The 23,563-nt window shown below is 43.1% G+C and overlaps 1 protein-coding gene across 2 annotated transcripts; it reads right to left on the bottom strand.

Annotated features, from left to right (window-relative positions):
* Positions 1-2,997: 2,997 nt before the first annotated feature.
* Positions 2,998-21,907, bottom strand: DHX57 (DExH-box helicase 57). 2 transcript variants are annotated; one of them, XM_030446797.1, is made up of 23 exons: positions 21,681-21,907; positions 20,955-21,107; positions 20,536-20,697; positions 18,979-19,790; positions 17,356-17,543; positions 17,102-17,223; positions 16,637-16,832; positions 15,752-15,876; positions 15,206-15,339; positions 14,465-14,519; positions 12,720-12,922; positions 11,621-11,737; positions 11,206-11,302; positions 10,160-10,333; positions 9,730-9,930; positions 8,660-8,936; positions 7,805-7,900; positions 7,629-7,712; positions 7,358-7,495; positions 5,941-6,015; positions 5,387-5,521; positions 4,258-4,458; positions 2,998-4,153 (listed from the first exon to the last, which is right to left on the bottom strand). In XM_030446797.1, the coding sequence occupies exons 1-23, from the start codon at positions 21,905-21,907 to the stop codon at positions 4,010-4,012; spliced, it is 4,116 nt and encodes a 1,371-aa protein (XP_030302657.1). In that variant the 3' UTR covers positions 2,998-4,009. The 2 variants fall into 2 exon arrangements, with proteins under 2 accessions (XP_030302657.1, XP_030302659.1); XM_030446799.1 differs by having other exon boundaries at positions 17,356-17,540.
* Between the last annotated feature and the right edge of the window lie 1,656 nt (positions 21,908-23,563).

The following is a 23,563-nucleotide window of genomic DNA, read 5'->3' as shown; positions in this document are numbered from 1 at the left end:
TATTTTGTGATAACCCAGCTGTTTCTGTTAATACTGGGGTAGCTGAAGCAGGTCAGATGTTGCTATGGTGAAAAGCAGGAGGCAGGCTGTTACAGGCCCTTGTGAATCAAATGTTCTGCAGCAGCTGGTCAGTGGCTGTCCTGCAGGACTTTGTTCTCACATGGCACCAGGCAGACTGAAGAATTACCAGTACCAGCTGTCATTCCTGCTGCTCAGTCTTGAATGTTATGGTGAGCTGTACTTTGTGTTTGTATTGGCACCTCCTCAAAGCTCAGTGAAACTGAAAAGCTGTCTGGAGGTGCTTGTACACTGGATGATTTGACTTACAAAAATGTCTACAAAGGGCATTAACAGATGAAGAAAGCAAACTGTGTGAACGGTGGTGTCTGTCTGTCTTATTAAAGGACCACTGACCTTCTCACCTGAAGGTACTTGGAATGATTCTGGAATGTAAACTATTGAAGTAAATATTTTTAGAAATTTCAATTTTATGTCCTGGTTGACCATGTAGTTCTACTTTGTGATACTTAAGATAAATGGGCAGTTCTGGTGCAGAAGATACTACATTTGATATGCTTTTTAGGAAATTAAGGCTTTTCTTGCAGTTTGAAGGTCTCAAACAGAAAAGAAGGTCATGTTTAAGTAGCAGTACATATGGGGAATCCAGAGCTCACGTTACACTTATCTGACCTGAACTGTCTGGTCAAGTCTTCTTTGGCAGTGAATTCCCAGGAATTGCTGCTGTCCTGATCAGTTGTTGCTTTGGGAAACTGGACTGTATACGGATGGCTCCTGCCTTGCCTCCATGGATATGTTACTGAAGGATTTAATACAAATATGGTAAATGAATGCAATGTATTTGCTCGTTTTAATTTTCTTTGCATCTGATGTAGCTATTGTCAGACTGGTAAGGAAATCAGACTGCCTGATGATTTTGACTTGTCTTCCTTGCAGTATATTCTGGCCTACATTGCTGTGTCTTACAGGCTGTGAGGGACAGTAATTCTCTTGGGGCTTGTAATTTGTGGGCAGTGGGTTGACACTGCTGATAGAGCAGAGCACTGCAGTTTGCATGGATACCCAGCCCCAGGTTTTCAGGTCAACGTTGATCATTGTTGCATTGTCCAAGTATTGGAAGAATGACAATGAGTCTGTATCTGTGACTTCATAGAGACTCTGACTGTGTACTACAGGATGCGTTTGTCTTGTTCCTGTTGTCCTCTCTCTTCCCCCTTGTTTGTACATTTTAGTGCATTGGTGGTTAGCAGCTAAGTATCTTTCCTTGCTGGTGACGCTTCAATTAATATTTTGTTGTAACCGTAGTCCATCATAAGCTTCAGAAGAGGGAGCAGGAAGTCACAGCATTAAGCTTGGGTGACCCAAAAGCCATTGCTAAACAGTGCTGGGGGTACAGTATTTATTGGGTTACCTTCGCTCTGTCCCATTGCATCAGTGGTACAAGTACTCCATGCAGCAGTGCTTTCAGAGAGGTAGTGTCTCTTTTTAACTCTGTACTGCAGAAGCAAGCTGACTCCACAATAAACCTGTAGATTAAAACTCTTCCAGTGATAACTTTCTTTTTTAGTCATTCCACTCATCAGTGTTAGGAGAGAAGTTGGGGCTGCCTCCCTGTGCTGAGGGGTAGAGGAGAGGGTTTACCAGAGACAAGGTTTGGTCAGCATTAGGGAGGGAGGTAGCTCCTATGAAGGAGGTTGGAGAAGGAACCAGGCTTCAGCAGTTCCTGTAGGTGGGGGTTGGCTCCTCTTATACCTCACAGGGTAGCCCTTTGGTCGTAAATGATAGCACTGACTGCATTTTGTGCTCATCATCTGCTTTTAATGTGGGTCTCGGCATCTTTGCTGTCTCCCAGGCAGTTGATGCTGTGCAGATACTACTGGGAGAGCACAGCAGGTAGGCTCCAGTTCTGCCTCTGCTCTTCCCTTGGAGGGGCTGCACTGCCTTTACTCTTACAGGTGAGTGGAAGTGGGGAGATGGAGTAGCATAGACTGGCACTGGCAGCAGGAGCTGAGCACAGCTGCTGAAGGAAGCAAGCAATAACGCCACTGTGCCAAGCAATTTCTGAGAGGTTGGCCTGCTCTGGCACTAGTGTTCAGAAATCTTCCTCAAGCAACTGATGGCACTGCAGCCCAGGTGGTGAGGCAGGAGGGGTGTGCTCACACTGCAGTATCCACAGTCACGTTTGGGTTGTATCTGGTGGATTGTGCTTCAGTGCCTTGCTCATTTTGCTGTCAAGGCTTGGCACAAGAATGTTCCACAAGCCCTTTGTCCAGCAGGGTGGATGTTGCTCATGATCACCTGCTACAGCACTGACTCATCTTCATTTCCAGGACAGCTCAGGTGAAATTTATCATATTCTTGAGGAGGGGGGAGGAGTCTGTACAGCCCCTGCTTGACCACCAGTTACCACCTAAAACAGCACTTTCTGATGGCTGAAGTTCTTTATTCAAGAGGGTATCACTTTGAACGCATGGAAGACTGAGGTCAAAAATGGAATATCTTACTATTTCCCTCTACAGTCTGCACAGAAACAGTCTTTGTTCACCTTCCTGGCAGGGCTGCCAGGCACACAGAACCTATGGCCTAACAGTTGTGCTTCACACAAAGGTAATGGCTGACAACACACCCTGTGTGCCTGAGCCATGCTTTAATACCCTCCCCCCCAGGACTCCTTGGCCTTAACAACTCTTCACTAAACCTTGGAGGAAAAAAAACAAACCCAAGCCCAGCTACACAGCTGGAGAGGGAGGTACAGTACTACTGTTGACCAGAACTAAGCTCCGGAATCATTCAGCCTTCTGCAGTTCAATGTATCTGCAGAGACCATTCTACTTCACTGGTGTGTCAGTCGTAGGACTCCTGTCTTCTTCCTCAACTGCTGCTACAAACATGGAAGTGCACCTTTTGAAATATCAAACTAGGCCCCAAAGGTGTGCCTCCTGCTTTATCATTCAGCAGCCTGAAGACTTTCTAGGCAGGCCTGGTGGAACAGTGTTTACTCTGGTTTTTACTTTCACAGCTGACAGAAAAATGATTTCACTTAAGGCACTTGCTGTCACTTCCAATTGCTAGTACATCAAGCAGCCCAGCTGTAGCAATGCTCAGCATTGCAATTAAGCAATCTCGAAGAGAAGAAGTAACATCATTATTACTGTGGCATTTGGCCACTCATTTGGCCAGAGTTGGGTTGAACATTCCCAGCAGTGGGGCTTTTAGGTGTGCAAGGTGGCAGGACTGACACCTACCAGAGGAGGTTAATGGTGAGCAGTACTATCCACCCAAGGATCCATTCTTAATGCACCACAGCAGCTCACCTCAGCTCTTCTACTCAATCCCAGAAGAGGGAGGGTGGGAAAAGCCCAGCTTGTAGGGTATTAACATCCACATTGTAACCAGAAAAACCTGGACAGATCCAACAAGTTAGTCCAGCTGATAAGATGAAGTCTCTTCTCCAGTGAATGCTCTCTAAATGCCTTTCAGAACCCCTTGAGGTGAACTAGAAGGCACTCACCTTTTTAAGGGCTTTTTTTTAAGGGTTGAACCAATCCCTGGTCAGCCAGGACTGACGACCTCAGTAAAGTCTTTTCACCAAAATGTAGCAGTGCGTTTAAACCCACTGGGGCTCAGCTTATGATGTCACATGCCACCTCCAGACATCAGCAGGTATTTCTGTGACCAGAAAACACTACTGCTAGTGTACAGCCTCATGGAAACACTTTGCTTTCTTACTTGGAGGTTTCTATTCCTCCTGGCACCTGTGACATTTTCCCATTTCCCAGAGTGTACTGTGAAGCCACCTTTCAATGAGCGAGCTCTCTGAAAACAAAGGAAACAAACAAACAAACCCAGAACCTTGTAATAGTTGTCAGCTTGGTCTTCCAGAGATCAGCCCTTCAGTTTGAGAGAATAAATGCATCAAAATACTTGAAGTTACTTGGTCTGTTCTCAGGCAGTAGCAAACAGTGAGTCTTTATAGAAAGCAGCTGTAAAGTTACTGCGTGGTCACAAGCTTTACAATCATACCGATGATCCGAGATCCACGGGGGCACATGCATAAATCCATACTGGGATTCTTGATTTTATCCTGCAGTAGCTGGTCTAGCTCACAGCGTAGCTCTTTCACCAGCTCAGCCACCTAACACGGAGAGGTAAAACAGAGATGAGGGTAAAGCCTGTGAAACGCACCTCCTGCAATCCAAACACAGCCCTGCAGCACCCCCAGGATTATCCTGCCATTACCTGGTGAGAGGCAGCCACAAACTGGATCCATCCATCATCCAGAGAAATGACAAATTTTCCCTTCTGCAGCTGGATGTGAACCTGCCCACCTCCAAGCAGGACCAGGGGGTACACTGATACCATGCTGCAGTCCCGAATGAACACACGGCTGGTCTTGATTTTCTCATGATACACCAGGTAGGGACTCTCAAAGTGCCTTGTCTGGAACAGGTATGCAATGTCAGTGCTAAAATGCTACATCTCCGCCTACCTGCGTGACCAACAGACTCTCTCTGATCTGTAAGAGCTGCCAATTACTTTGTCAGCTATCCCTCCCTTGCTCCTTCCTGCTTTGCTGTGAGCATGTGAGAAATCAGCTAATTCATCAATATTGCCTCAAGACCCAAGTTTTACATTTCACACTAAGGACATTTTTACATGTGTGTTTTGTTATGCTCTTTGAAAGCAAGAGTGATGAACAGTTCAAAGCCCTTGTCACCCAAATATGTTCACTGATAAAAACACCTCACTCTTAAACCAAGTGATTTGTATTCTGCAAAAGCAATGAATCATCACATTTGGAAGCAGACTTCATGAGACAAATATTACCATATATCTTGGCTGAAAGAGGAAAGCTCTTATTTGAGCATTGGCTATTAAGTTGGAAAGGAAGTTAACTTCAGAGTATAAGGACCCATGAAGAAACAAGCCATAATATGTTCCCGAGTTATTTACCAATAAGAGACAAAGCCTAGGGAGGAGGACTGGGGGGAAGTCATCTACACATATGAAGGTGCTACACACATGCCAGAAATTTCAGTCAGTACCAAGGAGGAGCCATTGGAGGACTGAAACTACAACATTTTTGCATGCAGCATTGCAGATGCAGCTTAAGAAAACATGAACTGGGGCATTACTGCATCTGCTAATTTCACTCCAGCATCTGGAGTTTAAGACTGTCTCCCTGGATACACAATTAACTCAGGAATGCGACGTTACTTACAATCCCAACTGGGGACTGTTCAGTCATGAAGTGTTTTTTTTTCTGAACGTCTGTAGGGACCCCTCACTGTAATTTTAACTGCTCAAGCAAAGGTGACTTCTTTTATAAGAAAGAGCATGCTTTGCAGAAAAAAAAAAGAATCCTGACCTGATAATTCACAGATGAAGGGTGAATGTGAACATAACCATCGTTTTTGGTAACAAACTTCAGCTCTTCTGCTTTTGGTTGCATTTTGACTGCTCCTGTACTGGTTTTCTGGTATTTGCCCTCTGGCTTTTTCACCTGTAGGGTAAGATAAAAAGATACAAAAGTCTGCTGTAACAGAAAACCTTTTTAACCTATGTTTTAATTTTATCAAAACCCAGAAATTCTCAAGTAGTAGCATGACAAGTCACTAGAGACAGGTATCACACTTTGGGTAACCTTGACTGTTAATTTTGAACCTCAGCCTCCTAAAAAGCTGTAATTTAAAGTAGCTTCTTAAGAACATCTGCTGCTGGCTTCTGTGTGATGCTAAAACCAGCCTGTGGGAACTGCAACAGTCTCAAGCAATACAGACCGGAGTTTGGCTTCCTGGCTCTATTGCTACAAGGAACAAGCTTCGGCTACCTAAGCCATGCTAAAGGCTGCCACAATCAGTCCAGACTGAAAGCAGGCAGTGTGTGAAAGAAGAAAGGAAAAATAAAAATGCATTCTTTTACCTGGACAACATTGGGATACAGCGCAGCACACAACATAGCTGAGATCAGCTTGATGTTCTCTGCATTAGAATTCGCCTGTGAAATTAATGCATACATTAGGTTTTCTACAGGTAAGTCTGTAAAGGTTTAGCTGAACCACTGAATTATTAGAACTGGTTTACTCTGATAGCTGGGCTTTCTAGGAGAGGACCAGTTACTGCTCCTAAGGTCTCAGGCTAGACCTGGACTGCATTCCCCCCACTCCATGGAGTAAATTGACCATCTTGATGTGGTCACAGAATCACAGAATCATCCAGATTGGAAAGGACCTCTGAGATCACCAAGTCCAACCCTTCATCCGTTACCACCATGGTTACCAGACCATGGCACTGAGTGCCACATCAGTCTTTTTTTAAAAACGTCCAGGGACAGAGAATCCACCACCTCCCTGGACAGCCCATTCCAATGCCTGATCACCTCTCTGTAAGGAATTTTTTCCTAATATCCAATCTAAACCTCCCCTGAGGTTAAGTCCCTGCCCTCTTGTCTTACTGGTAGCTACTTGGGAGAAGAGACCCCCACCTGGCTACAACCTCCTTTCAGGGAGTTGTAGAGAGTGATGAGGTCTCCCCTGAGCCTCCTCTTCTCCAGGTTCAGTCAGTGCTAAACCTAATTGTTCCATATGGTCTTGCTACAAAGAGAAGGCTTGTCTCCAAGAGAAAGCAAGCAGAAGTTGTCTCAATGCACAGTGAGACTCTACAACTACCAAACCCTTTATCACTTCATCACAAAGCCTTGGGCGACCTCTCGATCTGGAGGTGCTGCTTTCTGAGGATTGTCCACAGTGGTGAAATATGTCACTGGCTGCTCTGTAATGTAATTTGGTTCCATAAATACAGTTGGCACTAATCCCAACATTCAGGATAGGTCATGAGTCAGACACATGTCTTTTCACCACTCACTGACTTCTGATGTATCAAGTCAGCAGTGTGTGACTTGAAGCCGCAGGTTTCAGCTCATTTCCACATATGGGCCTGTTCTTCCTGAGCATCTAAGGATTCATGCCATGGAGGCAAGTGCCAGCACATCGATGTACAGGAAGAACAGAGCAGCCAGAAAGTGACAGTTGCCACGATGATTCTTCATTCTTCTACGGAGAGAGTGATCAAGCATTGGAATGAGCTGCCCAGGGAAGTAGTGGATTCTCCGTCCCTGGAGATATTTAAAAAGAGACTGGATGTGGCACTCAGTGCCATAGTCTAGCAACCACAATGGTGGTTCAAGGGTTGGACTTGATGATCTCTGAGGTCCCTTCCAACCCAGCCAATTCTATAATTCTATGATTTAAAGCCAGGCTGTGGCAAGCAGCCCACCTGGCACACAGGTCAAATGAAAAACTGCAGCATCATTTTGGAGAACTGAAATGCTGTTGAATTACCTCTTCTCCAGTGGCATCCAACACGCCGTCGCCTCTCTGAGCCCACTTCTTCTCAATGTCTCTGGCTCTTAATCCTTCCTTCACAAACCCAATATCAGAGAGCAGCTCTGTGAATTGCCGTTTCAGACTGGCAATTTCCTACAAACAGACAAAAGGCCATGATGGGTGCCACACAAATCAAGCACAGTCTTCACCAGCTGCTTATTTTCATCACTAGGATTCTGCTGGTGTCTCAACCACTGCCTGTGAAAGGCCACAAAAATCGACTTACCTGAAGAACTCTTCCTGACAAGAAATTCTCCTTGCAGTAGTTATAGCTTGCCTGAGAGCCCTCTTTGATACTTAAACGCCACCCCTAATTGAGAGGATGGGAGGAAACCCTAAATAAAATATTTCAGCTTGAATCACAAGCACATCACAAAACTCTGAGAGAGGCTTTTATCTCACCTTATAGGCCTGGAGAAGAGCCAGGTAGTCACTGTTTCCTACTGCAAACTGTAACTTCTTTTTGTTTGCTTCTTCCCTTTTATCCCATGGTGACACCTAGACAGGCAGTAACAGATTGTGTGTGTTCATTCTCTCACAATTTAGAAAAGCCACTACAAGAGCTGCTTGGCACAAAATCTTTGCTATTTTCAAAGCAGCTCACAGGTCAGAATGCAAATTTTCTCTGTGGATAACAGAAAGTTTAAAATTCAGAGTCAAAGTGAAAGTGAACACACAAACTGAGATCCAAAATGAACCCTGCAGTCACAGCTCAGACATGTCAGCTTCATCATTATCACTGTTTTGTACTTACTTCCAATTGCTTCTTATATTACCCAGTCTTTTCTCATTTATACCAAATTTAATCAAAATGGACTGGCTGTACTTCTTAATTCTAAAACTAATATCCTCTCTGTTTCTAATGTTCATTCAGAATATAAATAACGTGCTACTGCTGCGTGCCTTTCATCTTCTGCTTTTAACTTGGCTTCTTAAATGAGCTCTCATTAATGTACCACTGGAACAGATTGTCCAGGGAAGCTGTGGATGCCCCCTCCTGGGAGGCCAGATGGAATGGGGACTTGAGCAACCTGATCTAGTCAGAGGTGTCCCTTTCCATGCAAGGGGGTTGGAACTAGATGATCTTTAAGGTCCCTTCCAACCCAAACCATTCCATGATTCTTTATCAACTATGTTAGGCTGAAAAGGAGAATTAAAACACTCAAGTGTAGTATGCTGTAAGCTACCAACACTGCTTTGCTGCTGGAAGAACACACACCTCTTTCAAAGCTGGGTTATATGGTTAAGAATACTTACAAAAGGTGACTTAAAGGCCAGACTGGCTGCTATAGTTAGAGCAGGATCCAGGCAGCGGAAGATGGTGCCAAACAGCATTAGCTTGCCAATTCTGACATCAACAGGTAGGGAAGCCAAGTGATATCCCAGAGGGGTGAGCTCTTCATCTGGAGTTAATGCTCCTAAGTCTTGCAGTCGCAGCTTTGATGCCCGCAAAGACTCAGTTCTAGGGGGCTCAATTAGTCGTGAGAGGACAAAGTGGAGGCTCTGAGCAGAAAACATCTCTAGAATCTTAATTCTTAGGAGGAATAAAAAAAGGGGAGGAGAAGGGAGAAAGGAGAGAGGGAGAAGAAAAAAACCACAAACAGTTTAGTCCCTTACACAGGATAAAAAAAATCAAGCTTTTCTAAAAACAAAATAAAAAACATGCTTCTAAGAACATACTCTTTAGAAAAGGGCCTGCAACACATATTTTGTCAGGAAACAATGTGAAACAATACCTGGGGGGCAGTGCAACTCATCCAAGCTCACAGAGTCCGTAAGAACAGATTCCTACTTAGCATTAAGTTTTTACTGTAAAAAATTGATTTGTTTTGTATTGTTTCCCTTTTGTACAAAGGGATGCACAGCATACAACAGGGGTAGGAGGGCCTCTCCATTTAGTATTTGCATGATGACGATGCTTGATCCAGCATGTGGCTTTACTGTATTATGCAGCACAGAAACAAAGGAGAGTTTACAGCCTAAAGGAACAACCATTTACCATGGGTCTGGAGTCCAGGAATACAGCTGTCTTCCCTGGTTATCTAAGAGATCCTTTTTCCTAGGAACAGGTGAGAGCTAAGGAATGTGAAGAAGGACAGATGGAATAGGTGGAGGGTGCAGTTGTGAGGTGGGGCTCTAGATGCAGGTGACAGTAAAACAAAGCAACCAGTTAGCAGAACCTTAGATCTGCAGAACAAGCTTCTTGGTTTCAGGATGTGAGAAAATACCGAGGAAACTACTTGGCAATGCCATTCCAGGTGCTCCCTGCAGTGCAGGAAGGACATTCCACGCTGGCTTTTTCAGGCAAGACAGGAACAACAGCTCACCTGAGACAAAGCTGCTCCAAGGGCACCCTTTGTATTTCTGGTAACTGTTGTTTTATAAGCTGATTGTTATAGTGATGGCTACTGAAAAGATGAAAGCAGACACCTGAGGCTACACGGCCTGCTCGCCCTTTCCTTTGCAGAGCGTTGGCCTTGGACACAAATGTGTCTTCCAGACTTTCCATTCCTTTGCTTGGGTCATACCTACAGAGAGCACAAAACAGGCTTGTAGTCAAAAGTGCAGAGTGTACAGGCTGGATGCTTCTAACTTCTGTATTCCCACCCCTGCACTTGGATCTGAGTCTAGCCTGGATTTCTCCACTTTGCAGAAGCTTTCTGCAGATTAAGTTCCTTCAAGTTTTTGCCAGCTCTTTAGAAAGCTAAAGTATGCAGTTTCCCAGATCACAAAGCCCCAAGGAATGAAACACAGTACCTCTTCTCTTTCATTTTTCCAGAATCAATCACATAGACCACATCATCAATGGTGACAGATGTTTCTGCAATATTTGTGGAGATGATGATTTTGATAACTCCTGCAGGAGGCCTGAGGAATACAGACTGCTGTTCTTCACTAGACAGTGATGAATGAAGCGGATAAACAACACACCTGGAAGGAAAATATGACAGCACACTCAGTTCATCTCCAGCCTTTTCCCTCTTGGGAACAATGTGCCTGCACACACTTCTGCCCCAACAGTAACAGACACTGCCCACAACCATTCAAAGCAATAGAAAGCCAGAATACCTTTCTGCCATATCACCTCTACGACACTGAATCACAGAATGATTTAGGTTGGAAAAGACTCCTAAGATCATTGAGTCCAACTATTAACCCAGCACTGCCAAGTCCACCACTAAATCCTGTCCCTAAGCACCACATCAACACATCTTTTAAATAGCTCCAGAGGTGGTGACCCAACCACTTCCCTGGGCAGCCTGTTCCAGTGCTTGATAACCTTCTTGGTGAAGAACAATTTTTCTAATATCCAATTAAAGATCTCCTGGTGCAACTTGAGTTTGTTTCCTCTCATCGCATCACTTGTTACTAGGGAGAAGAAACCAAGACCCACTTCATTACAACTTCCTTTCAGGTAGCTGTAGGGAGTGATAAGGTCTCCCCCAGCCTCCTTTTCTCCAGACTAAGCAAACCCATTTCCCTCAGCCACTCCTCATAAGACTTATTCTCCAGACTTTGCACCAGGTTCCTTCACCAGTGTGTCCTTCTCTGGACACACTGATCACTAGGGTCTGCAAGAACTTCACCAGCTAACCTTCCTGAGAAGGAAGAAAAAAAACCAAAAAGACCAAGCCATTAAGACAGAAGATATGGAATTACCCTGAGTGGAGTCAAGACCTTCACATCACAAGCAGTCTCATGCATTTAATAACTTTTATCCCTGGATTAAGGAAATCATTGTGCAGGAAGCTATTTTTTAATTACAGGTAGAGACTGATAGTTTTAAAGCTTTTTGGCCTTACCTTTTGCTGTGCCTGTTATTAAAAAGAGCATTACACTGAAGCTGCTCATAAAGCATCTTGATTTCTGCTAGACCAGGCAAAAATATCAACACAGCACCTAAAAAGACACAGATTTAAAAAAAAAAAAGTTAAAGAAAACTCATTCAAAAGAGAGGACAGCACACGATTTTATCAGTGTGTCAAAGGGTCAAGTTAAAATTCCAGCTCTGATTTGCAATTATTGAACAAAAACTACACAGGATAGAACATCCCTCACCAAAGACTTCCCAGAGAAGGCAATTCCCTCACCTTCCCCATCCCATGTATATCAGGGACTTTGTCACTCAACTAGAACTTTCTTTCGCCCACCACCCCCCCCCAAACTGTCAGTAACTATAGAAACTCTGCATTTATCTCTCAAGGACAATAAAATTACCTGGGGGGTATGAATGTCTGCCAGCAACTATCCACTCTAGCAAGGCTTCAATTAATTCCAGATTCACTTTGTCCAAGTCCATGACAGACATTGTTTTCAACACTGCCTTGTCAACTCCTTGGGAAAAAGAAATCAAAACTACACAGTAAGTCCATCTCTTGTAAACAAACAAACAAACAAACAAGATATCTGCTGGATGCATTGAACCAGTGAAGCTATATCTTGGTTTAAACAGCATTTGGCTTAGACCAGAGAGGTGTGCAAGTGACACAATGTATCACATTTCCCTTTCCAAGCTTTCCTCTGTTTCAGCTCTTCCCTTCATTTTCCATGCCTTACTGGAGGCTTCACATCTGCTCTGGGCACAGCCTAGACCAGGATTCATCCACTAGCAGAAAAACAGGCACATGTACTAGTGGTAAGACAAGCTGAAAGCCTTCGTATGGCCACTTATCTCCATGACTACCTCCTCCTCTTCTCCCTTTCAATGTTTCTTACATCTATACAAAAAGACACCCAAGTTCCCTTACTCCTGAGATAGTAAATGTTTAACAGGAATCTGCAGCCTTTAAGCAGTGGCTCTCACTCAGTACCACCATGGGGCTCACCACAAGGGTGTGCAGGCAGCAGCTTTTCAAGACTAAGCACAAGAAGATTTTTATGAAGACAGAGTGGGAAGTTCATCAAGCCATTCACAGAGTGACTGAATTACTCAAAAAAGGCTTGTCATGCTGAATTGACCTCCTTGAAATGGGCATATACATGCTGTGCTTTAAGTAAAGCTGCTCCAGCAATAACATACAGAGAAGAAAGTAGAATTAACAAGGCATCTGAAAAGGGATGGAAAAGGATAATAGCCCATTTTCAGATGCTAATGTGTTTTCAGTCAAGATGTTTGTTCTAGTTTGAGAGAACAGTTGGTTTTGGATGTTGTTGTAAGCTAGCAGGAGGTTTCTGATCTCACCTAGAAGAAGACCTGCTTGACTTCAAAAGTACAAAACTCTAAATTATATACGTGCATTCAACATACTATGTTATATGACAACACACCACGTTGGCTGGCAAATGTTACATATCAATGTATTGAGAAGAGGCTGACCTTTATATCGTGCAATGAGCTGCTTCAGAGTTAATTTTTGGTCTGGGTCTGAGTCTCTGACAATCATGTCAGAGTGTTCCAGAAGGCCAGCACGTCTTAAGTCCTCCTCTACTTCTTCAAATGCAGTTCTTTTTTGTCTTTCATTCTGTTTGTTTTCTTGCTTTGTCTTGCGCCTGTAGGGACTACTGTCCTCTAGAACATACCTGAACAGCAGAAAAACATTTAGTGTCATGGAAAGAGGCCTAACAGTCTGTTTCTGTTATTAGTTACACAGATAGGTCATCAAAAGCATTTATGTATAAATGTGAGAAGAACTTTATATTGCGCGTCAATTAATGAAATATGCAATTATGAAATATGCAGTTCTTACAAATTTCATATGGAAAAAAGAGACAACAGCAGGTAGAAGCATGAATAAAGTTTTTTTAAGCAACATATAGAAAACAGAAGTCACTAATGAAGAGTCTTAAAAAATCACCACCATGTCTGCAATGGAAAGGAATTGTTTGGGATGGGCACTTCAGAAATAGGATACCAGCTATGGAAACCAACTAGTATACAGAAGAAAAAGACTAGAGAAGCAGTATTAGCAGGCAGGGGGAGCAATCAGTATCAGCACCACAGAACAGCTGAAAGTATAGGAAAATGACATAACGGAGCACAGATATGTAGTTTGTGCCCTAGGCACCTGTACTAGCTTGGGAAGGATGAAATGTGGTGAACTATAAAGACACACTAAAGTGAATGAGGCAGGTCTTTAATCCAAATATGATTCTTTTGCATTGCTGTAAAAGGATGGAAATCCAACCAAAAGGACTAGAAAAGGAGTATCTGCTGGAAGTGACTCTTGTATGGCATCTTTAATGGGCTGCACGCTAGCCATGCCTTACAGTTCCGTATCAAAGAGGGTGCCTGTGCAAAGGGCTGTATCTGAAGCATCACACTCTCGCTGCATTCTCAAGAACAAATGACTATAAATTTCTAAAATTAGAGCAGCTTCAGAGGTCTCCTATTTTGTGCAGGAGTGGGGACTCCTTGGTAGACTGGCAGACTTTGTGTTGAACTATCTTGACCTTCTTCAGCCTTCTAGTCTTTTGCTGAATATAATTCAACTAGGCTCAAGGATTATGACCTGTCCTTGGAAATCTCATGATCACTAATAATTAGATTGCATAGGGTTGGGAAAGTATAGATATTATCAAGATCAAGTTGTCATTCCATTCTGGGAAGACTTTTAAACATCTTTTAAAAGCTGTGATGCAGAAGACTAGGACTGCCAACTTGATAGGGAAGTAGACAGCTCAGAGCAACAAGCTGTGATGCTTCAGTAACTAGAAATGGTAACAGAAATCTGATACAAAAAGGAACTGTTTGGTGTTGTGCATTTTTCACCTTCAGTGCTGAAATCTACCTTCAGATTTCTTCAGTTTGCCAATGTCTAACCACCACTTTAACATGTAAAGCACAAGCACTGACAAACTCTTCACAGCAAAGGTCATCTTTCCTTGAATAGTTATGTGGTGTCTAATGCAGAAAGGTTTGTTTAGGCATGAGATCCAAGATCCCACTGCAGTATAAAACATATGGTTTGAAGGCAGAGCTTTAGCAGAACTCCAAGTCTGCAGGTGACGGGGAAGATTTGAGAGGATTAAATTTTTAAACTTACACAGAACTACTGCTGTCTCAAGGTCAGTAGTGCAACCTCAAAGGCCAAATACATTTGAGAATGTTTGGCACTTTCATACCTTGTCATTGCAATCACATCTTCCAGAAAAAACTGATCCACAGGAAATGTTCGACCTGAAAGAAAACATAAGAATAAATCCACATACCACTCGACACACAGGAAAAAGACAGGAGATGGTAAACATTTCCCACAAGTCATTATGTCAGACACTGACTTCACAGTTGTCATCCATACTGCACTCCTCAACAAAATTTCTGGCTAGGACAAACAGTGGATGTTTGGATGTTTTCCAGGTGTGGTCTGGTAACATGGACTTACAGCTCCAGAGGGGATGATACACTCATGGGAACATATCCACCAGGCTAAGTGTTTCTGGCATGCTCAATGTAATGACTTAGCAATTTAAAAGTCACATTTGGCTAAACATCTGGATCCAGATGGATCCTATCACTGCTTCTTTTTTACCAGGATACAGAAGAGTCTGCAGCTGTAGTGAAACTAGCTGATGAAACTATGCCATACACACCACGTCATTTTTGTCTTTGAGGAAGAAATTCTGCTGGTAGAGAGACAGCACAAAAAAGGCTTAATTTCTCTCTCCTAAATATCACTGGTCTTTCCTTCCAAGCCCTTGGAATCATAGTTCTTGTATAAATTCTCCTCTTGCCACTTAACAAATTAGCCCCTTGCACTTGAACTGAGGAACACTTTGGAAGCAAGAAAAACTGGAAACAACTCACTAAAACAATGAATGTTTTCAATGATATCAACAGAAGTAATAAAAATGAAGGGTTTTCACCTGGTATGCTAATAATTGGACAGGAACGAAAGTATTGAGAAAAAAGCTCTGCATTCAAGGTGGCACTCATTAGTATAATGCGCAGATCTGGCCTCTGAACCATTATATCCTTCAAAACCAGCAGCAAGAAGTCACTGAAGAAAATAAACAAAAAGACATTTGAATATCTCCAGTGTTAACTTTCAAAGTCTCTTTTTTTTCCTCCCCATTCTGTCCATCTTCCTGGTGTTTCCAAAAGCACAGCAATACTACCACATAATGGCTGGAGTTTAATAATGCAGTAGATTAATGGAAAGCAATCTGCTTACAACCTCTTTTCAACACCACTACACTTTGAAGGCATAACAATATGATTTCTTTGTCAAGCTGCATTTGGTGGAGCTCCACCCTTTTCTTTGTCAAACTTTCTACTGCCCAAAGGCAAGAACCTAAAACCAGACTCCTTCCACCATCCCACAATACTGACTTCAGTTACTTGCACCTTAGTCACCTCTATCTTCCTAACTACGTTTCTTCATTTTGCTTATGGGTTAACAGATTATTTACCTTTCTTCTGTTCTTTCATGAACTTCATCAACAATAACATGAGTGATCCCCTGCAAAGTCAGATCTCCTTCCAGTCTTCTCAACAGCACACCAGTAGTGCAGTACAAGAGTCTGGTAGCTGAGGACTTAAATGGTAATACAAAGCATTTAGGCAGGCTCTGTGCTATGTTACATACTGCAAAGAGATTATGTGTAAAGCAGTCAGTTTCAGCTGAATGCCAAGTTTGACAAAAAAGGAACAAGAACAAGCAATCCCTGCTGAATGATTTTCTTTCTTGACTAAAACTTAAGAGCACCTGCTTCTAACCCACAGTCACTGACAACTATATAGGGTAAACAAAAACATCTGAACTGCTTTTCCCATGGAAGTTGCTTTCAGCTAAACAACTCGGATCTTTGTCCCTACGAAGATTTTGTCAATCTCCTTAATCTCCTTTTGTTAATCTCCTCCTTCCAATTGCTCTTGGAAAAAGCAATCAGCTGCAACGTGAACAGAACTTCACTTCCACAACAGCAATTTGAATTCAACCCCCCCAGCTATCTGACTGAAGCTGTATCCTTCAATCTCCACTTGGGAGACTAAAGGAAATGCAGCTTTCCAGAGGACAAGTACTATACAGTATACTCTCAGACCCCTTCACTTGTCTCAACAAAAAGCAAAACAATGATACTAGACATAGTACTACACTCCTATTCTGTAAAGTGGACTGTGCAACTTGAGATTAAATAAAAGATAGAGTGTATTTCATAATATAAAATACAGGTTATAGAGACATTTCACTAGATGTCAGATATAAGGTCAAGATTCTGTATGCTGGAGCAGCACAAAACACAAAGCATATGTTAATAGAACCAAACAAAATCTAACAGGCCAAGTATATACACCTTTACGCTTTCTAGACGTATCTGATATCCAACAGTGAGTCCAATCCTTTCTGCTCTTTCTTTGGCTACACGTTCAGCCACAGAAATGGCGGAGATCCTGCGGGGCTGAGTGCAGATGATGTTTGCAACTCTGCCTGGAGATCCTTCCAGTGAAGCATCCAAAATAAACTGAGGAATCTGAGTGGTTTTCCCACATCTGCAGAAAAAAATCAGGGACTAATTAAAAACAAAACAAAACAAAACAAAACACAAAGCAAACACCTTCCATGTCTGTAAAATAAGATGACTGCATTCCACTTGAAATTTGCTTTGTTCCATTAGCATCATCCCTCACATGAAGTTCACCCAAGACCACTGTCACTGGTCACAGATGGACCCTAACCTTTTCAGGACATGGATACATATTTCACATTCTTTTGTGTATTCTTTGATACATGAAGTCTGTGTGTGTAATCACACTCTTACCCTGTCATGCCGCTCACAACAAGAACTTGGTGGTCCTCCAGCAAATCAAGAATGGTTTCTCTCTCTTGCCAAGCAGGGAGCTTCTGTCTTTCATACAACATGGACTGGAAGCGCCTAGAAGACTGATGCACAAAACCAGACAGAATGGCAGTAAGAATACCACTGGAGTGGAACAGAACTGTTTGAAACAGAAGCCTGTGGCTTAGATTTTCCCTTGAAGCATGAAAATAGATATTCTGTTCTGTACATCGTACCTTTTTCAGACGAAATTGAGTGCAGAGTTTAACATTTTCGTTATACAGAGACTTTGCCTGCACATCATACTTTTTGGAAAGCTTTTTCTTGAGGTTCACATAACTCTCATTCTCCACAACAACTTGTTCAGGTTCATCTTCTTCCTCCTCTTCTGCCTCTACCTCTTTTGCCTGAGGTTCTGACACTGCTGAGGTTTGAGACAGAATATGTACAGTTTAGGTATTCTTGTTACTAGGGAACAGGACCACATCAGCACTGCAGAAAAGAGACATGTTCAAGGAGCATTCTCACCAAAGAACCTTGTTAGACTGGAGCTCAGGGTCTGCAGGACTGTTTTTGACATACATTTTGGCATGCAACACTGCCAGCAACTCTCCCCTCACCCTGTAAAAAAACCCACAACTTCTCCAGCTCCAACCCCCTTGTCACTACACCTGCACCAGCTGTTGCTCTGCAGCACCATGATCTGAGTGGCCACAAAGTGAACCAGACTCAGAACTGCTTTGCCCTCCTGAAACCTGTTCATGGGTCTCAGCTCCCCCCTCTAGTTCACCACATGAGCACTTTTGTGGCACACAGCACTGCAATGGCAGCACTGGCTTAAACTAATTAAAATCACACTGTAACATTAGGTGTTAACCCACTGCCAAGTCCATTTAAACCAAGGCTAAAACTGGACCAGGTACTTTGGTGCCTACTGCCTATCAACTGAAGTGGAATTTGCTCAGAGAATGAGCCAGTTCTTGAGAGTTTTAATGCTAAATTTATCTAAATGCGGTATTTTACAACATAAGGAACATTACTTGGAATCTGATTTCAATTTCTGGAACAAAGCTGTCTGTCTGTGGAGCTGTTAAAGAACTGAATAATTTGTTTTACTGTAACGAAAGAGAAATAGCCTTACACTATTTAAGTACTCTAAAACGTGATGCAGTTGTCTTGAAAATTCTTTTCAAGGAAGTTTGCCTTATGTAAAACAGATTTGGAACTGAGAACCTGAAGGTCATCTACACCATGGAGCTGCTGTCCCCCTGCCATACTGACACAGTCCACACTCTTCCTCTGAAATTACCTTAGTTGCAGAAGAAATGCAAAAAAGGGGGCAATACCTTGAACATTTTAGAAGCATAACATTTACCTAGCCTTAAATATACCTTTCCAAAACTAATTTTTGAGGAAGGGTTGGCATTGTTAAGTAATTTCTTTTTTAAAAAAAATTAGATGTTTCTGAATTGATAGTAGCAGCAGTAACAAAACCTACAAACCATCTTCTCCATTCACTCTCAAACACACTTCTCTGGGCAATTTTTGTCAGCTCACACCACATCTCTCAAAGGGTTCTTATTGATTATGTGGAAATAGCCACTGTTCACACTGCCAATGCAAACTCATGAGCTCTGTGCTCCTTTAACACAGTTCTTGCAAGCAGAACACCTGTCTGCTGCAGCTGTATTATGGAAGAGACTTCCTGTGGCACAGACAGAGTATGGATCTGGCTCACCATATCTCCAGGAACAAATTTGGAACAGATACCTAAGTGGGTCTTTCTACCTTTTTTTTGTTTTTTTAAAATCTTTTTGACTGTTCTTAGTCCAGAAATTGTAGAGGGAAACTTGGTGTACCTTCGCATATTCGACTTGAACCAGATGTACTCTCTGTTTTTAGCTTTACAGAAGGTGTTGGCAGCAGAGGCACAGGAGGAACACTGTATTTGTGATGAGTATTTTTAAGTAGCTCGCTTATTTCAGATTCATCTTCTAAGCAAGTCACTAAGGTGTACACCACTGGTTCATTAGACTCTGCAGCTACAAAGGCCTTCCCAAAGAGGAATTCGGCAATGTGTAAACGACAAGCAAGAGGTAGATTCTCATCAGTGGAATAAAATGCCACAAGAGGTGCCTGGAGTGGATACTTGTTTCCTTCAGGAAATCTTACTTCAAGTTCATATACAGGACCATCACTGTTAGATCTGAGATGAGCATCATCTACAGAGTTCCTGGCTGCTTTTACTGGATGATCTGGAGGGAATTCATGTTTGAATCTGCATTTTGAACCAAATCTGCAGCCTCCTTGGAGGTAAAATTTGCATATTTCCTTTGAAGTCTGCTTAGTTGCTTCCTTAGTACAACCGCCTTTTTGTTTAGATTTGCTGAGTCTCTTTGTTAGATACTCCAGTTCCAAACTAAAAGTCCAAACTCGGTTTTGAATTCTTTCAACAAATTTTTCTCCACAGATTGACCGGAGGGCAAAAGCCTCTTCTTGTCTCTGTTCTAAATATTCTTCCTCACTGGCTTCAGCAGCTGTTGCAGAAACTTGCATCTTCTCTCCATATCTTTCAGTAAAGCACTGCAACAGCAAATACTCCAATGATGCCCCAATATTACCATTGCAGGATCTCAGTACTGCCCTACAACGCTCACTGTCAAAACCATACCTGCAACAAAACAGAGACAACATGACAAGAAGTGAGTGACTGAGACTGGTATGAAGCAACATAACCACAGATCTGCTTGATTAGACTTAGAGTAACGAAGCATGTAGAGCATGAGATACTATTACTACTATGGGAGAAAAAAAAACCCAACCCACACCAAAATATTTATACTATTTTAAATCACAATGGTAGCTAGTAATTTGGTGTCTATGAATGCTATTCGTAGATAAGGTGATAAATTAGTTTAGGTGTCAAGTATCTCACACCTCAGCATGTAGCACATAGTAGTTACAGGATTAGATTTCCCTGTTGAACTATACAAATTAAACTTCAGAAAAAAACAAGACCTTTCACATACAGAAGGCTCTTAAACAAAGGAGAAACAGTTGATAAATGCTCATATCTGAGAAAAATGGATGAAGTCTTAAAAGGTTTTGAAATATTACCTGCTAGGAAGAAACATACATATAACAGCAATACTACCTGACCTTTCCAAGACCTGTTTCATTATCTTGGAGAAAGAACTGAAAACTTCACTGAAAAAGGCTGAAGTGATTTATTTTCATAAAGCCATTATTTTAAATTCATCTAGTTGAGGATCAAATTTTTAGGAGACACAAAATCATCAGTTCTGCACACAGAACTTCCCTGCAGTCTAGAGAAAGCCTGAGCTCTGAGGTCTTTACAGTATTGAGACTAGAGATTTAACTGTTCAGGATACAAATTGTTTTCTGAAAAGCACTACCTGGAGAGTTTGTGCACAGCAAACGAAGACACTTCACTTTCCACAACTCTGTGCTCAGCAGACAGCCTTGACGTTGTATCAGAAATTTCCTGATCTGTTGACCAGCACTGTTCATCATCAAGGTAATCAGGTTCATCATCCTCTCCATCAGAACTGGCTACTCTGATAAAAAGATTTATCAGATTAAAATGAAACAAAATTATAGTCTTGAGCAGACACAAAACTCAGTCTGCTGTTTTAAATTCTCCATGTAAATGGAGAATTCTGCTACCCCTTCCCCAGAGCTAATATAGAAGAAAAAAGAGCCAAAATCAAAGGATTTGAGATCAAAATAAAAGAGAAATTTCATTTTTAACAGCCTGCCTATTAAAGTGTTTTAATCTGTAAAAGCCAGAAGTAATGCCTCCATTTAAACCTACTCTGATTCAGGAACCAGCTCCTGTCCTTGAAGCTCTTTAAGAAGTTCTTTCACTCTTCTCTGATTCTCTGATGTCATGTGTATGGTTTGTAGTGGCATACTTGCTTCAGGTCTCTGTTTTGTTTGACCTCCTCTTCTAGCAGGGGCATTTGATCTAAAAATTGAAATAAAACATAACAATGACTTATTTGCCTGGCTCAAATGATCTTGACTGAATCAAGATGTGTTAGGATGCAACCCTGTCATTCAAAATAAGAAAACCAAAGTAAGTCAAGTCTATCTCTTGAGGATCATTCAGTTGGGTTCATTCTTACATGACTAGGATATGTGGGTCTATATCTGCACACACATGCATGCGTATGTGTATTTTACTCCACGTCAAATCCAAAGTGATTTAATAAATACTTCGGTAGGTAAAGCTGTTTTCAGACTACAGTAGAAGCATGTATTTCTTAGCTACAGTGGTCAGAATTTAGGATACTAAATTGCTTATTTTCCATGGCCCAACTTCTGCCTTGCAATACACAAAAATTAATATCCTGTGTTTATATTAGTGGTTTCTGATCAAAGGCATTCTGATACTACTTTATGATCACAGAAGAAAATGAGAGGTTATAATCTTTCTTTTAATCGACATTTCTCTGCATATTCAAAGATGTACAAAAAAAAAAGGCCTAAAGTATCCCAAACATCTCTATGCCAAACACCCCAAAATTAATAGAAAGACCTGCATTCCAGCCTTGGTTCTTCGAAGAGACAAAAATCATCTCCATCATCCCAGATTTTGGTTGCACACTTCCTACTTCCACCAAGTTGAGGCTTGGTTGAATGTCCACTACTGCTTCCTCCTCTTCCTCCCCCTCTTCCACTGCCTCCTCTCCCTCTTCCTCCTCCGCCTCTTGCTCTTCCTCCTCCTCTGTTGGGCTTTCCTCTTTTTCTTGCTGCTGAACTCATGGTTTCTTGCTGAGGAAGGGAAAAAAATGGCCCTTACTTATGAACATAATTTATCACATTGCAAATGTCTGGGAACACATTACCTTATTAGTTCTTCCATGTGGCAAGAGAAGACACTCAAACTGCAGTTAATTACCTATAAGCTGGTGTATTTGCATGCACTTTAAGCAGAGCACATTCTTCTAGAGCACTGTTAAATGTTCTGTGGTTTTAGAAAATAAAAGTAACATTCCTCAGAGTCAACCAACAACTACAGGAACTCTGGCAAACGATCTCACCAGCACTGTTGCCTAGCCTGGGAGCTCTAGTTTTGCTACTACCGTGCATGGAAACCCAAAGGACAAACCTTCAGGGGAATGCTCACAGCACAAAGCAGCTTGAGCTCTGCCACTTTTCGATTTTCAGCTTGCAGGGCTGAGAGGTCAAAGGGGAGCCAAAGCCAAAGATACAATTTGTTTCCACATGAACCCACTCCTGACCCCATCCGCTTCTGCAAGGAGCTGCCCAGATGGCTGAGCACTCTGTGGAGCCGTGGAAGAGGAGGGATTAGGGACCTGTCTTGGAAAACAGAAGCCCACCTCTCCTTCTCACACCAGGTCCTCACCAACAAGCAGGAGATGACCGACAACATTAAAACTCAAGGGCAGCCTTGGCTGCAGTGACCACAATATGGTGGAATTCAAGATCCTTTGGGCAACAAGAAGGGTGTGCAGCAAGCTCACTACCCTGGGCTTCAAGAGAGCTGACTTTGCTCTCTTCAGGCATCTGTTTGGGATAAAATATGTATCACAGGATAAAGCTCTGGAGGAGAGAGGCCCAACATTAGCACATGGCCCAGCACCTTGCTCCCGCAAATGGAAAGCTATGGCAGGGACGGGTGAGCAGTGGTGGACAGTCTGGCAGGAGTTCATTACCTCCATATCTTCACAGTGGCACCTGAGGAGCCAGGACAAGAACCAATGTGGTCACACATGAATAACACAGGCTGGGACAGTGGCAAGGATTTGGCATTTGGAAAGAAGCAAACTTCCCTTTCCGTGGCAGTTCACTCCACTGGAGCTCCACCAGGATTTAGCAGACAAGCTGCCCCCGCTCCCTGTCGCCTGACCTAAGGCGGGGAAGCCAAGAGCCCAAGAGGGTGAGCAGGGCTGCGGGACACAGACACCCGCAGCCGATCCTGAGGACGCTGTCACCCGGGGTCTCACCCCGCTGCCCCTCAGCCCCGGGCACACAGCAGCTCCGCTCCCATGGGCCGCGACCCCGCAGACTCCGCCAGCGCCGCCCCCACCTCCGAGGGGTGTCCGGTCACCAGCACCCCGCTTCCAGGGATCCCCCAATCCCCCGCTCCTGGCTGGACTCTACCCTTCCCTCACCGCAGGATCCCTGTCCTCCTTCCCGGAACCCCACCTCTCCTCCGCCTCCTTCACAGCTCCCCCGCGCACCCCTTTCCTCTCCACTCCCGCTACCCACTGACCCATCACCCCCTTCCCGAGAACTCCACCGCCCCACATCCCCAGGGCCGCCCCTGCTTCTTCCCCCCTCTTTTCCACTCCCACCTCTCTGTTCGTCTCCGCACCGGCCCGGCTCAGCCTCCCTTCACCCGGAAGAGCCTTCCTTCCTTTTCCGGGCCGCCGTCCTCCTCGGCAGTCCCGGCCA

The sequence above is a fragment of the Calypte anna genome, chromosome 3, assembly GCF_003957555.1.
Source record: "Calypte anna isolate BGI_N300 chromosome 3, bCalAnn1_v1.p, whole genome shotgun sequence".
Classification (NCBI taxonomy): Eukaryota; Metazoa; Chordata; class Aves; order Apodiformes; family Trochilidae; genus Calypte; species Calypte anna.
Note: the sequence above shows the minus strand (reverse complement) of the source record. Positions and strands in the feature narration are given on the sequence as shown.

Bases quoted from the DNA above. Each gene is read 5' to 3' on its own strand.
- DHX57 (XM_030446797.1), bottom strand. From the start codon at position 21,907: ATGAGTTCAGCAGCAAGAAAAAGAGGAAAGCCCAACAGAGGAGGAGGA. The intron at 21,108-21,680 runs GTCTTTCTATTA...TTCAATTTTTAG, and splicing joins GAACCAAGGCTGGAATGCAG to ATCAAATGCCCCTGCTAGAA. The intron at 10,334-11,205 runs GTAAGGCCAAAA...TTTTCCTTCCAG, and splicing joins AATAACAGGCACAGCAAAAG to GTGTGTTGTTTATCCGCTTC.